Source organism: Lynx canadensis, chromosome F2 (assembly GCF_007474595.2).
Source record: "Lynx canadensis isolate LIC74 chromosome F2, mLynCan4.pri.v2, whole genome shotgun sequence".
Lineage (NCBI taxonomy): Eukaryota > Metazoa > Chordata > Mammalia > Carnivora > Felidae > Lynx > Lynx canadensis.
In genome coordinates, this window is record NC_044320.2 from 50,549,336 (window position 1) to 50,571,323 (window position 21,988).

Consider the following 21,988-nt stretch of genomic DNA (forward strand, 5'->3'; position numbering starts at 1 on the left):
GGTAAAATAAGATGAAATGTTACACACTTAAAATCAGATGTACACTGTTCTCTTTGCTGTGGTATGGGGGTTGTGGTATTTTCAAAATTCAGTATCTAATAGCATATGGATCCTACTCTAGTTTTTCTCTGAGTCTGTATTTAAAAAACATATTCATCTTCAAGAATTTATGTCTATGTCTCTTTCAAAAACTAAAACAATATGTTTGCTCAAGGTCATTTGGAACTTTAACAAGGGAGGTCGTAAGTATACATTGTTTTATACATACTATAACATTTTGAAAATTTAAACATAAACTGCACACCTCAATAGATTGATATAGTATGCATGAAAAAAATTCTATGTCTAAACACTAAAGAACAAAGTTATTTACACTAATGATGATTCTTTCCTCCACCTAATGTGTAAAAACAGGTTTACATATATTAGAGTCCCTTAAAGTGGTTTCTACCTGTCTGGCTCTGGCAAAATCAACGTTCGACATATGCGAACATTTTTTTATTACCACGCAACAAATTCTGTATCTAATTGAAAGTCATTATGCAGTTGTGCACAGGTAAGACCTGCTACCTGAACGAACACTGAAGCTGTTCCATTTTCCACAGTTACTGCTTCACCAGAAGCAAGGAAAAGAGTACCCTTCCCTCCCTTTCCTTCACCTCTGTAGGGAATTATAAATAACCAATTTAGACATGAGTGAGGAATGGATTTCAAAGTCCCACATGAATTTTCAAAGGCTTAGTGTCATTTACACTTTAAAATATCTTTTACCAATATTCTGGCTCGCTCACTCCCTCTCTTCAAACCCCTAGCACAGCCACATGCACCTCGCCTATTCCTCTCACCAGGTCCTCTAAAAGAAAGTTGCATTATTTCCACTAAAGGATAGTACAGTACGTCTTTAGGGAATGAGGAAATTAGAAAGTTTATTTATGTACTTTTTCAATTTTAAAGAAAATCATAAGAACACTTGCCTTCTTTCTCACATTGAGATTTTGTTAAGTGTGCAATTATTGCCTTAATTGGATTATAATTGCCTTGAGGCTAGTTTATGCCTTTTACATCATCAAACACACACACATAAAAGATATGATTGAAAATGGAAATGCACAGGATTTTGATGAAGGGATAATTCAATATTTTTATATACCCATTGGATAGCAAACAATTGCATTACTTTCCATTTTTGCAAATATTATTAGTGTAAGATAGAAATTCATTTAAGGATTCTATTTGCTTTTATTGCTAACCTTTCTATATACTTTAATTTTATTATATTCCTGCTCTCCAATATTTTATATGATTAGAATATAGAAACAGTTAATGCAGTATAATATAGCTAACAGATACAATTAAACATAAGTAATACATTCGATGTTTTTTTAAGTAAACCATTTAGTACACCCTACTGTGTTCATCCCTGTATAATTATACATCTTCTGACTTGTCTCATGTAATTCACAATTTCTTCCTGCTGCTTAATCGCAGACTTCAGCAAGCACATCTTAAAGGAGAGACTCAGTACAATTTGTCTATAATCTTTTATTTGCCATGTGCATTAAGGTGATGATTGCCTACATGGAAAAAAATGAGGGGGTGTATAAAAGATACAGGAGTAAAGGCACAGGACGGTTTTAAAGTACATGCATAATTTAGATTCATTCTTGTGGGAGGAAATCACAAGGAAATTAATCAGCAATGTATTTGTAGACTTTGCACCAATAATTTTTGTAAGAAACAAGTAACAGTTACCCTATGTTATTTCTCAGTCACAAGAAAGAGAGGCATCAAAAGGCAATCAGGCACAGAAAATCAAACTGGCAGTCCCGGCCCTCAGAGCTTTCTATGGTGCATAAAACTTCTTTGAACAAGAGAAATGTTAGTGTTCCGGGCTCAGGTGGAAATAGACCCAAAACATTATCACACTAAAAAAAATATTACATTTCTATCACATTTTGACCTTTTGATAGAGTAAGTGTTGTCGATAGTCTTTCTGTATTTTATAATATTTCATAACGTCTAAAGACATCATAAGGAATAATGAAAAAGTACAGACTTCGACTAAAGAACAAGTTGTAGTTACCTAAGGTGGTAAACAGAGTCAGTGATCAGAAACACTGGGCTAAATACGGGAAAATTTACTTTAGACAATAGGGAAGATGAAGTGGTAACGAACTGAGCTTACTAGAAAGAGAGGTGATTGGAAAGCTTTTCATGGCAGGCATATTGCTTTACCATAAAACACAGTTTTATTATAAGACTTTGGTTTTTAGCTAAACCTAATGGCTTTCAGTAACATAATCATCTTTGTTCTGGACTTTAGGCCAGGGTAACTGTGCTGCTCCTTTTCAGTCAGAATCAATTCCTTTGGGGTAGATTACAAATGACTCCTTTTAACCCTTTAAAGTGGTGCCTGTAGCGAATTATGTTCCAAATGTGCTCCGGACCAAGAAGTTTGGCAATGAATACCCTGTTACATATTCAGCTTGTCATTCACAATTAACTCTCTCCCTCTGTTCTGAACTGTTTTATTTCTCCCAAGAGTTATAATTGAAATTGGATAAATAAATAGAAGTTTTAGGCTAGCTTCCCAAACCTTTCAATAGACTTCTAGGAAAGGAAATCTACCACTTCTGGAAAGGAAAAGAAAAGAAAAAAGAAAGAGAGAGAACTAGCCAGTGATCATGCCTGAATGAAGGCTGCTGAGCTAGACTGAAATTCCATTTGATCTGTTTCTCTGTTGATTTTGTAAACCTTTCCAAAGGTTTCCATAGTAACAAGTGAATTATCCCCTCTCCCCCCAACATTTTCCAAGCATGTAACAGGGATAGATAAAGGCTAGAGAGAAAAAAGCTACAATATTTTTTCTACTACCAGGATAGATCTGAAGAAGTCATGATTAGTCTTTTAAGGAATCAAGTATGTTTCTCCCACTACAGTCATATGAAAAAGTTGGGTCAGAATTTACTTACATCTCTGATGTCTGCGTTTGCTTCTGTACATGGTCATTCTGAAAAAATCCGACTTTCTAAGAAGTAATTGCTTTGACCACGGAGACAAAGAGACCGGTTGGGCTCCTGCTTTGCAGTAAGACTGTTGCTCACTGACAGAAGGTAACCAGCAATCACACAGTGAAAGCCAGGGTAATACCATTCTCATAAAATTACAGGGGAGATGCTACAGCCTGTAACTACTCTATCTAATGCAAATCTTCTAGAGGAAATTGTATTTCCTTCACCTCCCCCCAACTGGTATCAGTTAAGTTCTCTAATAAAATCTGCACTATTAAAGTGCTGTGCTGGAAGCAATGTTGAATTAAGAACAGATTCGTGTATTTAGCAAGAACAGTAAAACTGAAAATATAAATAGGAAATATAAAAACCCATGTTTGATATTTATAGAAAGCAAAAACTATCCTTTGGGTTCATATGTCTTTCAGCCACCCTATAGTGCTTAGATGTGTATTTTATTTTTGAAACTCTACTAAATTCTTTCTCTGAGCTCTCAATGCACTTTGCATGTTCAATTATTAAAGCAATTATCACTTTTAGTTTGGTCTATTTCTCCAAACAGACTGCGTCTCAGGCAGTGCAAGAGTTGTAATATTTTTACATTATTTCCCCAGGCCTAGAATTGAAGGGGCACTCAATAGGGTCTCAGGCTCAGTGAGTGCCTACTATGTGCTAGGTATCCACTATGTGCTATGTGCTATGTGTCCCCTCCTGAAAGGAGCTTTTGACGAATCTTTCCCCCGCCTTCATCCTTCCTGCCTCATTTTTGTCCTCAGACCTCTATTTTCACAGTATTGTGGGCATATCCTTATCTGAACACATTGCACACTGTCAACTGGGCAGCATGGAAGCTTTGTCTTCATACACCTTGTACTCTCTGTGCTGAGCACTGCCTGGCACCCAGCAGAAACTCAGGAGTGCTACCTCTCCCAACCACTCCAAAATTGTGTATGATTTCAAATCTCCTCCATGTGCTAATTAGGGTGTTTGAAAAGCAGATTTATTTAGAATACAGAGGATTTATCCACCAGTGAATAATTTCTATGTAATAAGACTTCCTGATTATACATTAAGCTTCATCCTCCAGCTAAAAGCAGAAGACATTTTCAACTGCCAAAATTCTTTTCCAGTGTTAACAAACTCAGTCTACTTATTGATAGGAGGAGATATCAACTCCATAATTCTTAGTAGAAGGATTGTTTCAATGTCAAGAATATTTTTATATTTAAGTAATTACTATATTTCATGATCACAGATATCAAGAATAGCATTTAAGCAGTTTTTTTTTAAAATAGTATTCCTGTCCAGTTTCTTGACTTTTGACTAACAAGCTGCAGTATTTAGTAAGATTCTTTGTCAAAGACCACTACGGTTGTATCTTCATATAAGAAATGGTCAGTTATGGAACACCAGGAGGATTTTCCTTGTGTTTTCTCTAATAGTGATATTAAAATTTTCAATAAATAAGCCTTTTCTTACTGAGATATAATACACCTTATATTCCACAGCCTTTACCTGCTTCTCTCCATAGCACTTTATAATCACCTGATATAGTCTGTATTTACTTGTTTTTCTGTCTCTGCCTATTAGAACATTAGCTTTCAGAGAACAGGGCTTTCTTTTTTCAGAGATATATATCCACAGGGCATATCAGTGCCTGATATAAAGTAGGCTTTCGGTAAATACTTGCTGAATAAAGGGCTCTGTATAAACTAATTTAAATAATAAATACAATACAACTATAGATTATTTTCCAGTAAATTTGGACAATAGTCAAATTCATGCTAATTGACTAAAGTTACTTTCTTACTTAATGCAAATACTAGTCATTTCATGTCTATCTTTTGGTCCTGAGTTCACTGTTTTGAATGAAATTGTATATACTTAGAGGTGTGAAGATAAATCATAAATTTATGAAACAAAGTCACAACCATGAAGCAAGTTCTCCTTTATAAAAATTATTCATGCCATCTGGCCAATAAACCATAAAAATCTCTTATAACCAAACAAAATTAAAAGTTTGTCCGACATAAATGTATACATATCTATGATATGAATAAACATGTCATTGGTAATTATTAAGAAGAAATAGCTTAATGATATCATGACATGAATGGTATTAATTTTAACATTATTATATTATACAATCAAATTAGTAGTTTTTCTCTTTTCACATTGTTCTGTATTATCTGTAATTAATATCAATCTGAACAATTTTTGTAAAGACCATGTAACAATTTAATTAAATTCATGTACACACACCACAACTCCTGACCCAGCTTCACTCATCACACAGACACAGATACACATTAAAACAAGAATCCTGACTGACACTCATCAATGTTTGGTACACCTGTGCACTCTCAACCTTGTAACAGCGTTGACTTTCTTAGTTCTATGTAGGGATTTTCATCTTGTCAACTCTTTTCCTACATTACTTTTCTTACCACAGGGAATACAGAGACATCCATCCACTGTGTTTCATGCTTCAAACCATCAAAGTTGGGGACCTCAAATATTCCTGATGAATTAAGACCAACTTCATGAGTACCATGTTGCAGTACAGGTAGGAATATGAAGTGGCTGAGGGAGAGGAGAAGGTATTGGCTGGGAAACTTGCAGCCACAAGAACAGGGAGGAGGAATGTGGACACACGGAACAAAAAAAAAGCGGTTAAAGAGAGAAGACAGGTCCAGGCATCTCATTCTTTCTTTCCTACACTCTTCAAGAATCCAGACTAAATGCAGTTGTTTTATCTTCAAAATCAGCTTTATGCCTATAATGTCAGAGGTCAAAAGAAGGAGTGCTTGCTTTATAAAACATCTCTCTATTCCCTGCAACATAATTTCCTGTAATGGACTCAATCTTTATATTCCGTATTTACAATACAAATTTAATGTGTTGATAAATTGGGAAGGATGATTTATCATCTAAAATCAAACGATTCTATCAATGTCTTTCTTCTTTTCAGGGAAGGAACTATCTAAAAAATAAAAGTTCCTGGCAAAGTAAGGGAAGACACATTTTAACATAAAAGAATAACCAGAAGGAAAGAAGGAAGGAAGGAAAGAAGGGAGGGAGGGAGGGAGGAAGGGAGGGAGGAAAGAAGAGAGGGAGGGAGGAAGGAAACACAGAAAGAAAGAATGTGTGTATTGTGTGTGTGGGTGTGTGTGTGTGGGTGTGGGTGTGGGTGTGTGTTAGAATGAGGAAAAGAAGTACTATGTGCTGTGTATAAAGCACTGTGCTGAGTACACATCATGTCTCATAATCTTTGCAATTCTATTTATTACTTAGCTACCCCTACCTTCCTTTTAGAAATGAGTAAGCTTTCCCCAGATGAGGGCAGGTGCAGATAATATTCAGGGACACTGCATGACTTACATAGTTGTGTTGAGATTATTTTATTGTAAGATAGATATGATTTTAGGACTGAATAAGGGACAATGCACAGGGTAGCTGCTGGAAAAGACTTATGTAGAAGTGTCATTATAATGTCACTAGTAATGTATTGAGATCAAGAAAATGATGTTTGCTGGAACTCGTCACACGGAATGAACACTGTGGTTTAATGAGAGCTAACATTCATTTACGGAGTGCGCATTAGGTGTTAGGCTGTCTTCTCAGAGTTTTACAGGATTACTCACTGAATACCAAAAACAACCCTAGGATGGATTCCTCCTCCTCCTATTACTATTATTATTATAGTTGTTGTTGTTTTTGCCCTTTTTGATGTTTAGCAAGATAAGGCTGAGAGATTAAGTGTTCTGACTAAAGTCTCACAGAGAACAAGAGGTAATGCCCTGCTTTGAACTAGTTGATCTTTCTCTGGAGCCAATGCAGTATAACATGCCATGCATGTAAGGTTGAAGGGATACCTTTGGTAGCTGTTTAGGCAACAAGGGAGGGAGACCCACAGAGACCTATTTCCATAGCAAACAGTGGTGTTTAAATTCTCAGAGGGGTGAATGCAGTTAACTGCAGGGCTTTGGCTGCTGGCAAGGACATCCACGTTCAGAAGCACAGTGGACTGCTCGGGACTTTCTCTTCTCTTTCCCTTTCTCGTGTCACCTCACCCACCTTCCCTCTTGCTACCCCAGCCCTCATCCTTTCCTCCAAATAAGACACTGAAAGAAGATTTAAAGAACACCAAGAGTATCAAATTATTAGCCCATCCAGAGTTCTGATTTCCTTATCTGGTTTAAAAATTACAATATGTATGTAAGTGATGAATCACTAAATCCTACGCCCGAAACTACTATTACACGGTGCATTAACAAACTGGAATTTAAATAAGAACTTGGAAGGAAAAAATAAGTAACAATGATAATATGTGTTAATTTTGATAAAACTTTTAAGAATTTTATCAGACTTAGTATGTGAACTGTGCAGAAATATTTAACTTGAACTGCATGATATTTATATTTCGGAGAATTACTAGAACAATACAATGGTAAAACCAAAGAGGTGTAAAAAGTTAAGTTGCCAGAATTCCTCATTTACAGATGTCTGGTCTGAAACAGAGCGCTCTGACAAATTTGCCGGACTGGAAACCGAAGGGAACTGAGGGGCATGACCTCAAGCACCTTGAACCCTGTACTTGCAGCAGGGGCTTCAATCCAGGACTCCCGGAGTTAGCCTGGAGCTTCTCCCTCTGAACTCCCTACTCTGAAATTATTTCCTTAATTGATATGAGTGATACCTCAACTTTCCTTTGGTCAGTGTTTCTCAGGTTTTCACAGAAAGTTACCCACAATTCACCTTCTCTTTTGTCATTCTTGTCAGTCTACAGCACAATGTACAGATGAGGATCTTCTCTACCTGTCCCTCAGACACATCAGCTGTCCCTGTGGGAACTCTGCCTTTTCTCCCCTCAGATATGAGCTCTGCCTTCTTTATTAAGACATCTCCTTGCTGCTACAGTCTCTAAAAATTCTTGATGAAAGTCCTTTGCTCAGGTATTTTCATGGATAACATTCAAGCATTTTCAACCACAGCACAATCACTGATCCATCTTTTCAACAATTTAAGAAAATATATCTGCATTCTCTGTACATGTCTATATCAAATGATTTGCTGTCTTGCCCAATGTTCTGTAACTGGATCCATATCTCTTTGCCCAGAGTCAAGTGCTCTTCTGTTAGTGGATAATCTAAAAATAGCTATTAATTAAAATACTGAGTGGCTATCATGTTAAAAAATTTTCTTGTCATTTTACCTAGTACCCCCCTTTACTAATAGATTTATCACTGTTCTTTTTTTTAATCAGAGAAAACATAAAACTTCCTAATGTTTCATCCAAGTTTTCATTTGTAATATAGGTTCAAATGAATGGGAAAATTTCCAAAATGATGCTTCTTTATACTTGCCTGTTTGTACTTGACAAACAAGTCAATTGTAAATTCCTCAGTTTGGTTCATTAAATGTTTTTTATACATCTGGAGAAGACTTTTCTAAGATTTTTTTGTAAACTAGAATAGGATTGTATTACTAAGGTTTTATCCATTTCTTTGGACCTTCTCCAGTTTCTTATGGTCTAATATCAAAAAAATCTTTGAAATCAGTAAATTTTAAAAGTATTTTAATACTTAAAAGTATTCAACACAGTTAAATGTTTCTCTTTTATAACTCACCCTACAATTGATTTTATTTTTACTGAATCTCTTTTGTGGTAATTGTTTCCGAGAATCTTGCTTTTGCCTACTTCCTTTTCTGTATACAGTTTCCATTCCATCTTGTCTTAGTTTCATCATTCTTTCCTTATAGCTTAAATCTGATTATTCAGCCTTAGTTTTATCTTCTTAGTGGTCTTCTTTTCCCATTCATATTTGAATAAATTTATTTGCATTTTCTCGAGGCTAGTGATATTCTATCTTTTTAATCACATCCTTTGGGTGGGCCCAAATATTTATTGGTTACTAAAAGATTTTTTTTAATTTTTTTAATGTTTCTTTATTATTATTTTTTTGAGAGACAAAAACAGAGCATGAGCAGGTGAGAGGCAGAGAGAGAGAGAGAGAGAGAGACAGAGAGGACACAGAATCCAAAGCAGGCTCCAGGCTCTGAGCTGTCAGGGCAGAGCCCAATGCGAGGCTGGAACTCACAGACCATGAGATCATGACCTGAGCCGAAGTCAGACGCTTAACTGACTGAGCCACCCAGGTGCCCCACTAAAATATTTTTTTTTAAGAAGACTAAAACATAAGCAATAAAATTAACTTTGAACTTCCTACAGATTGTAACTGGAAGTATGAAGTAAGGTATTTATGCCTGTGTAAACAGTTTATCTCACTTCAACATATTTTAACAAATGTTGACTGTTACACACTAAAAATGTAGCAATCCTAGATCTAAAAAGTACAAAGTCTCAGAGGGGCGATAACCACATACAGGGTAATATGTCTGTAACAAATTACCTCACAGACCTATGAACACAATAATAGAGTTTACGGGACATGGGCATGGTGTGGAGGAATTGCCCTACCATGGTCCCTGGTGGTGTTTTATTGATGAAAAACACTTCCTCAGTAGCTTAAAACTCTGTCTCAGACCTAGCATCTTCACTGTGTTCTGAGATGAAGGGATTCTTATGAGTTTATAAAGAATAAGAAATAATGGTGAGACATTGAAACATCCTTAAAATCATAATGGTTCCCATGATTGTGAACATAATGTGTAGAATTTCACTGTAACAGAATTTACAAAATAAGAATTATATATGCTTTATCATATCTATCTATCTATCTATCTATCTATCTATCATCTGTCATCTATCTGTCTCTCATTTCCTATTTACCCATTATCTTCCTATCTTAAAAACCATAGAGTTGTAAGTTGTAGGGCCACCTAGCAAAACAGTGTCCAGGGTGCTTAGAGGATGAACCATACTTCAGTGGCCAGACTCTAGTTAGGAAAGATCTTTAAAGAAGCAGAGTAGAAGGGCGCCTGGGTGGCTCAGTTGGTTAAGCTTCCAACTTTGGCTCAGGTCATGATCTCATGGTTCATAGGTTCGAGCCCCGTGTCAGGCTCTGTGCTGACAGCTCAGAGCCTGGAGTCTGCCTCGGATTCTGTGTCTTCCTCTCTCTCTGCCCCTCCCAGTTCATACTCTGTCTCTCTCTCAAAAAATAAAAAAAATATTTAAAATTAAAAAAAAAAAGAAGAAGCAGAGAAGATAAAGGGTTAAGGGTGGTGACCAGCAAGCGGCACCTGAGGCAGAGGAAGGCAAAATGTAGCAAATGTTCACGGAGAAATCAAGTGCTAAATGTCCTCTTGCACAAATGTTTGATTCCCCAGAGCATTGCCCTTCTCTTTTTCCAGTCAATTTTTATCTCAGTCAACTTCTTCCATCAAACTTGCCCTCTCTTCTTTCTTGCCTTTGAACGAGAGCATCTGGCCTTATCTTTCTATTCTATTTTTTCTTCTGCTGTATTTTATCTATATAAAATTATACTTTATTGGATATATGTGGTAGTGGAGTATAAGCAAGGGGTAAGTCACCTCAAATTCTTATTGGCATGAGGCAGAGAATAAGTACATTATGCTAAAAAAGCCTGACTCACAGGATTTAGCACTTTACTGTATGATTTTCTGCTTTGAAGAGTATACTACATTGTGGTTAGGACCAAACATTTTATTATTTTTTTTTTAATTTTTTTTTCAACGTTTATTTATTTTTGGGACAGAGAGAGACAGAGCATGAACGGGGGAGGGGCAGAGAGAGAGGGAGACACAGAATCGGAAACAGGCTCCAGGCTCCGAGCCATCAGCCCAGAACCTGACGCGGGGCTCGAACTCACGGACCGCGAGATCGCGACCTGGCTGAAGTCAGACGCCCAACCGACTGCGCCACCCAGGCGCCCCTGGACCAAACATTTTAATTTCATGTCATCACCTGTACGGTTGACCAACATTAGTTTCATAATGCAGGCAATATACATACATATGAGAAATTTTAATTGAAAATAGTTCATCGATTAGTTTCAGAAGTCAAATGGAATCATATTTGACTTCTGTAATATTTATTACAGAATGAATTATTAAGTGATTAGTTAGTGCCAAAGATTTTACTTATATTGTTTTATTTAATCTTGAAACAGCTATGTGAGAAAGGAATTGTTATCTCATTTTACAGGTAAGAAAACTGAAGGTCAAGTGAGGTTGAGTTCACAATGCTGGCAGAAAGTAGAGCTGAAATTTGTATCCAAGTTTGTGAACTGCAAAAGCCATGTCTAATCTATGATACCACTAACTTATACATTAAATGAAGAAATGTCAGGCAATAAAACCAAATTTAGAAAAAGCAGGGAACAGAGACCACCATCTAGGATTTTAATTCAGTTTAAATTGCTGGAATTACTGCTATCCTTTTGGAATATGCACCTGCTTTTAATGTGTGAAACAATGGGAGAACAACTTTGATTCACAGAATTTCAATATGGAATACATTCTGATTCCCATCCCAGTACTTCAAATAAAGGATTCTAGAGATGCATGTACAAGGATTCGAAAGATATTTATGTAAAGGCAGCAGAGGAGCCTAATCAATGCATATGATATATATTTGTATTAACTTGAGATCCAGGAAGGATTTGGAGAATGTTCTTCAAGAAAATGAATCAAGTGGGTTAGAATGACTTGGAGAAAGTTTCCAATTAAAATTAGAGAAAATTAGGTCAGAAAGTTCAGTGTACACACACACGCACACACATGCACACACATGCACACACGCACACACACCCTTGAAAATATTGGGCTAGACATTATGCTAGTTTTTTTGTGATTTAAAAATACAATATTTAAGATGGACAAAGATCAATACCAAGATGTATGATTGTTTATGGGCTTTTAAAACCTGCTAATTAAACATGACTTTCTATTATGGATCACATTCAGCATATATTGATTTCTAATGATAACATCAAAATTGTTACTTCAGAATTTCTAATCATTTCCAACGTAAAATGTACATAAAATATCTTAAGTATATTAATAGAGTTCATTTCAGCCTGTCTACAAAAGTGGTATACACAGCAGTCCTGTTCTCCTAATTTCTTTCCTGTTCATATTTAGCTATAATTATCACATTGATGAGCTACTTCAGCCTGCTGAGTTGAATAGATTGAATTTTCAGGTATAATTTAGCATTACATAGCCCAAGGGTATTTCAGGAATCCAGCTCCAATCCTCATTTTGTGTGTATTTGTGTCTGCTGAAGGGCTCAGAACCACCTGGATAGTCTTTGACCTCACATATGTGTTCAAAGACAACTATTTGAATAAACTCTGCATTTGCCATTACCAGCACAGCAGTATGTGAACAGTAAATATGTAAATGAAATTCATGATTCTCTTACTGTTATAAAAACCATTTTTAGATGTTTACTTAAATGGCCTCAGATACAGAAACAGGACTATGCATGGAAAAAGGAGTCTCAAATTTTATTTTCCAAACGCTTTCCTTTGGTTTGATGAACATTAAATCTCAAGTTATCTTTAAATCATGTCTTGGAAAGCTTCAGAAAACCCACCTGGACTGTGCAGTAAATACATAAACGAGTCATTAGGGGGCTCACAAAATATGAACACAAATACAGCATGTGAAAGGTGATTATTCAATTTCAAAAACCTTTGGTTCCCAACTTCTTTTTTTAAAAGTATTTATTTTTGAGAGACAGGGAGAGAGAGCACAAGCAGGGGAAGGGCAGAGAGAAAGTGGGAGACAGAATGCAAAGCAGGTTCCAGGCTCTGAGCTGTCAGCACAGAGCCCGACCCAGGGCTTGAACTCACAAGCTGTGAGATCATGACCTGAGCCAAATTTGGAAGCTTAACCAGCTAAGCCACCAAGGCGCCCCTGGTTCCCGACTTCTAAGACTCCTCAAAGAAATGTTTGTAAGAAAGTAGCAATAGAGAAGGAACTGGCATTTCAGCTTATAACAACCTGATCTTGACTCAATGAGAAAAAACAATTGTCTTTTACGATTTTCTGGAAGACATTATGGTATGTATTTTCAGTAGCATAAACACCTATGTTTCCACCAGGATTAAATAGCAGATGTTTCTAATCCTACCAGGATTAGATTATATTTTTTTCTTATAAATTTAGGATTCTATGTATGATACCTCACTAAAACTAAATTAACTTTAATTTTTTTTTTGTTTATCCAATCCATATACTCAAATTGTGCCATGTGGATAAAGTGATGCTGAGTAAAGATAGACAATACAGCTATACAACTGTTTGTATAGTTTTTATTTTAGTGAAGACATTGAGTGATAACATAAAAAATATATTCTGAAAAATATACATATATTCTGTACGTTCAAAAATAGGTGCTCTAAAAGTAGATTTGTGGCCCTATGACAGTGTGTATAAAAACAGCCCTTGACAGTAAGTCAGTCCATTCTTCTCTGAGATTCTGTGGAGGAGAGCTCCTTCTGTGGAAGGAGTGCTCAAAGAATAGTCACAGGTGGCCACAAGGTGTTGGTGAGAGATCTACCAAGGTTGGTGAAAAGCTTATAGAAATATGCGGTTGTATAAAGTGGATGACGATACATAATTTATATTCAATAAATAATGTTGAAGAAGTTATTCTTTTTTATTTATAATTATTTTTAGTTTTTTAATTTTAATTTTTTAATTTTAGAAGGAGGGAGAGAGCACGTAAGCAGGGCAGAGGGGCAGAGGGGGAGAGAGAGAATCCCAAGCAGTCTCCACTCTCAGTGCAGAGCCGGTCGCAAGGCTGAATACCATGGCCATGGGATCATGACCTGAGCCAAAATCAAGAGTCGGACACTCAGCTGACTGAGCCACTCAGGCACCCCTGACAAAGTAATTCTTACGTTAACTTTGTTACCAATTTATAATGACACTCCAAACAATTGTTCATTACTCAAATTAAGATGATAATAGTTAATAGAATTGCATGCCTCATTACTTCATTCCACAAATACTTATTAAGTATACACTGACACAAGATAGAAGGGGGCACAGGAAGACAAAATAACCATGGTCTTAATCTGAAATTTTATTTACTAATAGATATCATGTGAATCCAAATATTTTTAAAAAGAGTATTTAATGAAAATACCAGTTAAAATATTTGTTCATATCAATGAGGATAAATGAATATGGTACCAATACCTGAATGCTGATTTGAGTTTTGCAGAAGTGCAGTGAGTGGTGATAGAAGCTCATGTAATATGTCAGTAAGTATCTGACAAGAGCTAATTCCATGCAGATCACTGGGCAAGACATCTTGAGAAATTTCAGTGGAAACAAAGCAAATTATATCTATGCTGGAGAATATCATAGGAATGTAAGCCAAGATATAGGTATGTGGGCTGGTGCTCATGACCTGAGTGGGTAAATAGCAGCTGCCCAAATATCCTGAAGCAGCTGAAATAAATAAATTGCTGAAAAATATGTGCAAAGGTCTGACACATTCTTAGAAATAATGGTTAACAAATATGACTTCAGAGAATGGTAATAAGAAAAATGTTATAATGAGAACACCAAATCAAGGCATTTCTGGTCAACTGTCATTCCACTTGACATTAATCAACATCTGACAAAATTAATTATTATCTTTCTCTTGAAAACCCTATTCCTTGGCTCTATGCTATTGCTGTTTTTTTTTCCTTACAAGTACAAAATTAATAACTGTAGATCAAACTTTGTAAAATGACAGACTCATATTCTTAAGTTGCTAAATATATTTAAAGCTCAAGATTTGCAGCCAGACTTGCTTATTTATTTAGATAGTTCTGCAACCCAGCTGCATGAGTTTGGGCAAGTTGCTTTACATATCTATACCACAGTTCTTTCATCTATAGAAGTTTCCTCATCCAGGGGCACCTGGGTGCCTTAGTCAGTTAAGTGTCTGACTCTTGACTTTGGCTCAGGTCACGATTTCATGGTTTGTGTTAGTTCAAGCCCAATATTGGGCTCTGTGTTGACAGCACAGAGCCTGCTTGGTAGTCTTTGTCTCCCTCTCTCTGCCTCTCAAAACTAACTAAATACACATTAAAAAAAAAGAAGTTTCCTCATATATAACATCCTCCCAGGATTATTGTAAGAATTAAATGAATGAATATATAAACAGTGCTTAGAACAGCGATTGGCATAAGCATTAGCTGTTCTTACTAAATATATCCATGTAGATGTCCAAAAGCCATATATATCAAATCCAGCATGTGCAAAAAATATGCTTCTTTCCCATTGTTTCTGGCCAGATCAAAATATATCATAAAACTATAATCCACTACATCTGTTTCATTTGTTCACTATATTCCTAGCAGCCAGCTCACTGTCTGAAACATACTAGCTGCTCTACAAATATTTATAAATAAATGAAACATATTAGTTTTCTGGTTTTACTGCAACAAATTACCACAAACTTAGTCATTTAAAACAGCAAAAATTTATTCTTATAATTCAGAAAGTAAGAAGTTTAAAATAAGTCATTGGTCAGGCAACAGTCTTTCTGAAGAATTCAGAAGAGAATCTGTTTGTCTTTTCCAACTTCCACAGTTTGCTTATCTTCCTTGGCTCATGATCTGGTCCACCTTAAAAGTATGTCACTCCAACTACTGGTTCCATTGCCACATCTCCTTTTTCTTCCTTTGACCCTCTTGCCTGTCTTAAAGGATACTTGGCTTACCAATGGCCCATTCAGAAAATCCAAGATAATATCCACATTTTAAGATCCTTAATTTGATCATCACTGATCAAAATCCCTTTTGCCATATAAAATAATATATATATATATATGTATATATATATGTGTGTGTGTGTGTGTGTGTGTATACACACACACACACACACACACACACACAAAAGTTCTGGGGATTAAGATGTGGGTATCTTAAGAAAGTCATTATTCTCTCCATCACAGTCTGCATTCTGACTCCGAAAGAGTCATGTCTATCCCATATACAAAAGTCTCAGTACAGTAGAATAAAAAAGTTCAAAATCTCATCTTGTCACCTCAAAAGTCCAAAATCCAACTGGAAAAACTCCATTATGTCTCAAGGACTGGGAATAATCCCCCATGGATCTTGGTTCCTCCCTCCAGGACCATAGTTCTGCTCTTTGGGCCCATGGTTCCATCTTTTGGTCCTAGTCTCTGCCCTCAGAGTCATCCACAATTTTTCTTGACAATAGTGCATGTTTGTAGTAGAGGAGTTTTGTCATACTGTTTCTTGTCTGTAGAATTTTGTTGAGTCCAGCAGTCTTTTTATTTCTTCATTTATTTTTTTAAAAATATATATTTATTTTTGGAAGAGCACAAGCAGGAAGGGGCAAAGAGAGGGGGACATGGGATCCAAAGCAAGCTCTGCACTGACAGGCTGACAGCAGCAAGGCCAATGTGGAGCTCAAACTCACAAACCACCAGATTATGACCTGAGTCGAAGTTGGTCCCTCAACCAACTGAGCCACCCAGGTGCCCCAGCTGTTGTTTATTTTGTTCTTTCTTTGTCCCTTTCAGATCAAGATGGCAGTATTTCTGCTTGTATAACATCCTTAAGAACCCAGTGGTCTCCCATATATGGCATGGGGATTCACTCCATTAGACCAGAAGATCCTCCATAATCTTTGGGGGGAATCCTCTATTCCTGGATCCTGCCAAGATGGCAGAGAGGACCCATAAGACATATGCCTATCTCTTCAAAAACCCTCTGTATGACTGAACACACCTTTCTATCCTTTCAAAGCATTAACAAAAGATTGGCCAGCCACACATCTCTGGAGCATGCTTTCCTGACAGTGAATATCCTTATTTTGGCATCTTTTGTAGTATGGATAGACTGAGAATTCCCAACATTATCAAATCCTGATTCCTTTTCGGTTAACAGTTATTTCCTGAATTTACCTCTTTCTCTTTACATTTTACAGTAAATAGCAAGAAGAAATCAGGTCATACCTTCAATGCATTGCTTGTAAATTTCCTGAGCTAAATATCCTAATTCATCACTTACCATGTAAATGCATTACATGTACCAGATAACAGTTCATCTGCTTTCCACAAAACTGTAGTAACAGTTAAGCAAGCTTTCTACCATTATATAACAAAGAAGCCCTTTTTCAATAACATGTTCCTCATTTCCTTTTGAGTCCTCACCAGTATCTCTCAACTTAAACATTTAATGTACTTTCTATCAATGGTTTGCTGAGTATGAAGGTACGTATTCTTTGAGGCAATGTAGATTTTCTCTATATTGCTCCTCACTTTTTTTCTGTATCCTTAAACATTCATTTTCTACTAAAAGTTTGTTAAGCGCAATCTAATTTTTTGGATCATACTAAAAATTCCTCTAGCCCCTAGCCATTACCCAATTCCAAAACTACTTCCTGATTTTTAGATATCTGTTACAGTTACAACCTACTTCTAGGTAAAAAAAAAAATCTTTATTTGTTACATATTCCTGAGGATGCATATTATCATAATAATAGTGACTGAAAACAACACAAATTTACACCAAGATACATTATAGTTAAAATATCAAAAGTTAAAGATAAAGAGGAAATTTTATTTATTTTTTTTTATGAAATTTATTGACAATTTGGTTTCCATACAACACCCAGTGCTCATCCCAAAAGGTGCCCTCCTCAATACCCATCACCCACCCTCCCCTCCCTCCCACCCCCCATCAACCCTCAGTTTGTTCTCAGTTTTTAACAGTCTCTTATGCTTTGGCTCTCTCCCACTCTAACCTCTTTTTTTTTTTTCCTTCCCCTCCCCCATGGGTTCCTGTTAAGTTTCTCAGGATCCACATAAGAGTGAAACCATATGGTATCTGTCTTTCTCTGTATGGCTTATTTCACTTAGCATTACACTCTCCAGTTCCATCCACGTTGCTACAAAGGGCCATATTTCATTTTTTCTCATTGCCACATAGTATTCCATTGTGTATATAAACCACAATTTCTTTATCCATTCATCAGTTGATGGACATTTAGGCTCTTTCCATAATTTGGCTATTGTTGAGAGTGCTGCTATGAACATTGGGGTACAAGTGCCCCTATGCATCAGTACTCCTGTATCCCTTGGATAAATTCCTAGCAGTGCTATTGCTGGGTCATAGGGTAGGTCTATTTTTAATTTTCTGAGGAACCTCCACACTGCTTTCCAGAGCGGCTGCACCAATTTGCATTCCCACCAACAGTGCAAGAGGGTTCCCGTTTCTCCACATCCTCTCCAGCATCTATAGTCTCCTGATTTGTTCATTTTGGCCACTCTGACTGGCGTGAGGTGATACCTGAGTGTGGTTTTGATTTGTATTTCCCTGATAAGGAGCGACGCTGAACATCTTTTCATGTGCCTGTTGGCCATCTGGATGTCTTCTTTAGAGAAGTGTCTATTCATGTTTTCTGCCCATTTCTTCACTGGGTTATTTGTTTTTCGGGTGTGGAGTTTGGTGAGCTCTTTATAGATTTTAGATACTAGCCCTTTGTCCGATATGTCATTTGCAAATATCTTTTCCCATTCCGTTGGTTGCCTTTTAGTTTTGTTGGTTGTTTCCTTTGCCGTGCAGAAGCTTTTTATCTTCATAAGGTCCCAGTAATTCACTTTTGCTTTTAATTCCCTTGCCTTTGGGGATGTGTCGAGTAAGAGATTGCTACGGCTGAGGTCAGAGAGGTCTTTTCCTGCTTTCTCCTCTAAGGTTTTGATGGTTTCCTGTCTCACATTTAGGTCCTTTATCCATTTTGAGTTTATTTTTGTACATGGTGTGAGAAAGTGGTCTAGTTTCAACCTTCTGCATGTTGCTGTCCAGTTCTCCCAGCACCATTTGTTAAAGAGGCTGTCTTTTTTCCATTGGATGTTCTTTCCTGCTTTGTCAAAGATGAGTTGGCCATACGTTTGTGGGTCTAGTTCTGGGGTTTCTATTCTATTCCATTGGTCTGTGTGTCTGTTTTTGTGCCAATACCATGCTGTCTTGATGATGACAGCTTTGTAGTAGAGGCTAAAGTCTGGGATTGTGATGCCTCCTGCTTTGGTCTTCTTCTTCAAAATTCCTTTGGCTATTCAGGGCCTTTTGTGGTTCCATATGAATTTTAGGATTGCTTGTTCTAATTTCGAGAAGAATGCTGGTGCAATTTTTATTGGGATTGCATTGAATGTGTAGATAGCTTTGGGTAGTATTGACATTTTGACAATATTTATTTTTCCAATCCATGAGCAGGGAATGTCTTTCCATTTCTTTAAGTCTTCTTCAATTACCTTCATAAGCTTTCTATAGTTTTCAGCATACAGATCCTTTACATCTTTGGTTAGATTTATTCCTAGGTATTTTATGCTTCTTGGTGCAATTGTGAATGGGATCATTTTCTTTATTTGTCTTTCTGTTGCTTCATTGTTAGTGTATAAGAATGCAACTGATTTCTGGACATTGATTTTGTATCCTGCAACTTTGCTGAATTCATGTATCAGTTCTAGCAGACTTTTGGTGGAGTCTATCGGATTTTCCATGTATAATATCATGTCATCTGCAAAAAGCGAAAGCTTGACTTCATCTTTGCCAATTTTGATGCCTTTGATTTCCTTTTGTTGTCTGATTGCTGATGCTAGAACTTCCAGCACTATGTTAAACAACAGCGGTGAGAGTGGGCATCCCTGTCGTGTTCCTGATCTCAGGGAAAAAGCTCTCAGTTTTTCCCCGTTGAGGATGATGTTAGCTGTGGGCTTTTCATAAATGGCTTTTATGATCTTTAAGTATGTTCCTTCTATCCCGACTTTCTCAAGGGTTTTTATTAAGAAAGCGTGCTGGATTTTGTCAAAGGCCTTTTCTGCATCGATTGACAGGATCATATGGTTCTTCTCTTTTTTTTTGTTAATGTGATGTATCACGTTGATTGATTTGCGAATGTTGAACCAGCCCTGCATCCCAGGAATGAATCCCACTTGATCATGGTGAATAATTCTTTTTATATGCTGTTGAATTCGATTTGCTAGTATCTTATTGAGAATTTTTGCATCCATATTCATCAGGGATATTGGCCTGTAGTTCTCTTTTTTTACTGGGTCTCTGTCTGGTTTAGGAATCAAAGTAATACTGGCTTCATAGAAGGAGTCTGGAAGTTTTCCTTCCCTTTCTATTTCTTGGAATAGCTTGAGAAGGATAGGTATTATCTCTGCTTTAAATGTCTGGTAGAACTCCCCTGGGAAGCCATCTGGTCCTGGACTCTTATTTGTTGGGAGATTTTTGATAACCGATTCAATTTCTTCGCTGGTTATGGGTCTGTTCAAGCTTTCTATTTCCTCCTGATTGAGTTTTGGAAGAGTGTGGGTGTTCAGGAATGTGTCCATTTCTTCCAGGTTGTCCAATTTGTTGGCATATAATTTTTCATAGTATTCCCTGATAATTGTTTGTATCTCTGAGGGATTGGTTGTAATAATTCCATTTTCATTCATGATTTTATCTATTTGGGTCATCTCCCTTTTCTTTTTGAGAAGCCTGGCTAGAGGTTTGTCAATTTTGTTTATTTTTTCAAAAAACCAACTCTTGGTTTCGTTGATCTGCTCTACAGTTTTTTTAGATTCTATATTGTTTATTTCTGCTCTGATCTTTATTATTTCTCTTCTTCTGCTGGGTTTAGGCTGCCTTTGCTGTTCTGCTTCTATTTCCTTTAGGTGTGCTGTTAGATTTTGTATTTGGGATTTTTCTTGTTTCTTGAGATAGGCCTGGATTGCAATGTATTTTCCTCTCAGGACTGCCTTCGCTGCGTCCCAAAGCGTTTGGATTGTTGTATTTTCATTTTCGTTTGTTTCCATATATTTTTTGATTTCTTCTCTAATTGCCTGGTTGACCCACTCATTCGTTAGTAGGGTGTTCTTTAACCTCCACGCTTTTGGAGGTTTTCCAGACTTTTTCCTGTGGTTGATTTCAAGCTTCATAGCATTGTGGTCTGAAAGTATGCATGGTATAATTTCAATTCTTGTAAACTTATGAAGGGCTGTTTTGTGATCCAGTATATGATCTATCTTGGAGAATGTTCCATGTGCACTCGAGAAGAAAGTATATTCTGTTGCTTTGGGATGCAGAGTTCTAAATATATCTGTCAAGTCCATCTGATCCAATGTCTCATTCAGGGCCCTTGTTTCTTTATTGACTGTGTGTCTAGATGATCTATCCATTTCTGTAAGTGGGGTGTTAAAGTCCCCTGCAATTACCACATTCTTATCAATAAGGTTGCTTCTGTTTATGAGTAATTGTTTTATATACTTGGGGGCTCCGGTATTCGGCGCATAGACATTTATAATTGTTAGCTCTTCCTGATGGATAGACCCTGTAACTATTATATAATGTCCTTCTTCATCTCTTGTTACAGCCTTTAATTTAAAGTCTAGTTTGTCTGATATAAGTATGGCTACTCCAGCTTTCTTTTGGCTTCCAGTAGCATGATAAATAGTTTTCCATCCCCTCACTCTGAATCTAAAGGTGTCCTCAGGTCTAAAATGAGTCTCTTGTAGACAGCAAATAGATGGGTCTTGTTTTTTTATCCATTCTGATACCCTATGTCTTTTGGTTGGCGCATTTAATCCGTTTACATTCAGTGTTATTATAGAAAGATACGGGTTTAGAGTCATTGTGATGTCTGTATGTTTTATGCTTGTAGTGATGTCTCTGGTACTTTGTCTCACAGGGTCCCCCTTAGGATCTCTTGTAGGGCTGGTTTAGTGGTGACAAATTCCTTCAGTTTTTGTTTGTTTGGGAAGACCTTTATCTCTCCTTCTATTCTAAATGACAGACTTGCTGGATAAAGGATTCTCAGCTGCATATTTTTGCTGTCTAGCACCCTGAAAATCTCGTGCCAATTCTTTCTGGCCTGCCAAGTTTCAAAAGAGAGATCAGTCACGAGTCTTATAGGTCTCCCTTTATATGTGAGGGCACGTTTACCCTTTGCTGCTTTCAGAATTTTCTCTTTATCCTTGTATTTTGCCAGTTTCACTATGATATGTCGTGCAGAAGATCGATTCAAGT

At 36.8% G+C, this 21,988-nt stretch overlaps 1 protein-coding gene across 3 annotated transcripts in view; it reads right to left on the minus strand.

The window, feature by feature from the left end:
- RALYL (RALY RNA binding protein like) overlaps positions 1-21,988 on the minus strand; it is a 407,386-nt gene that overhangs the window by 219,628 nt on the left and 165,770 nt on the right. Inside the window, exon 1 of one of the 3 annotated variants that reach the window (XM_030304338.1) lies at positions 2,973-3,088. The exons of the other annotated variants lie outside the window; for them this stretch is intronic. Within the exon in view, the coding sequence (XP_030160198.1) occupies positions 2,973-3,009 (37 nt within the window). The 5' untranslated portion in view covers positions 3,010-3,088. Of the gene's footprint in view, positions 1-2,972; positions 3,089-21,988 lie in introns of those variants that run through there. 3 annotated transcript variants of the gene reach the window in all.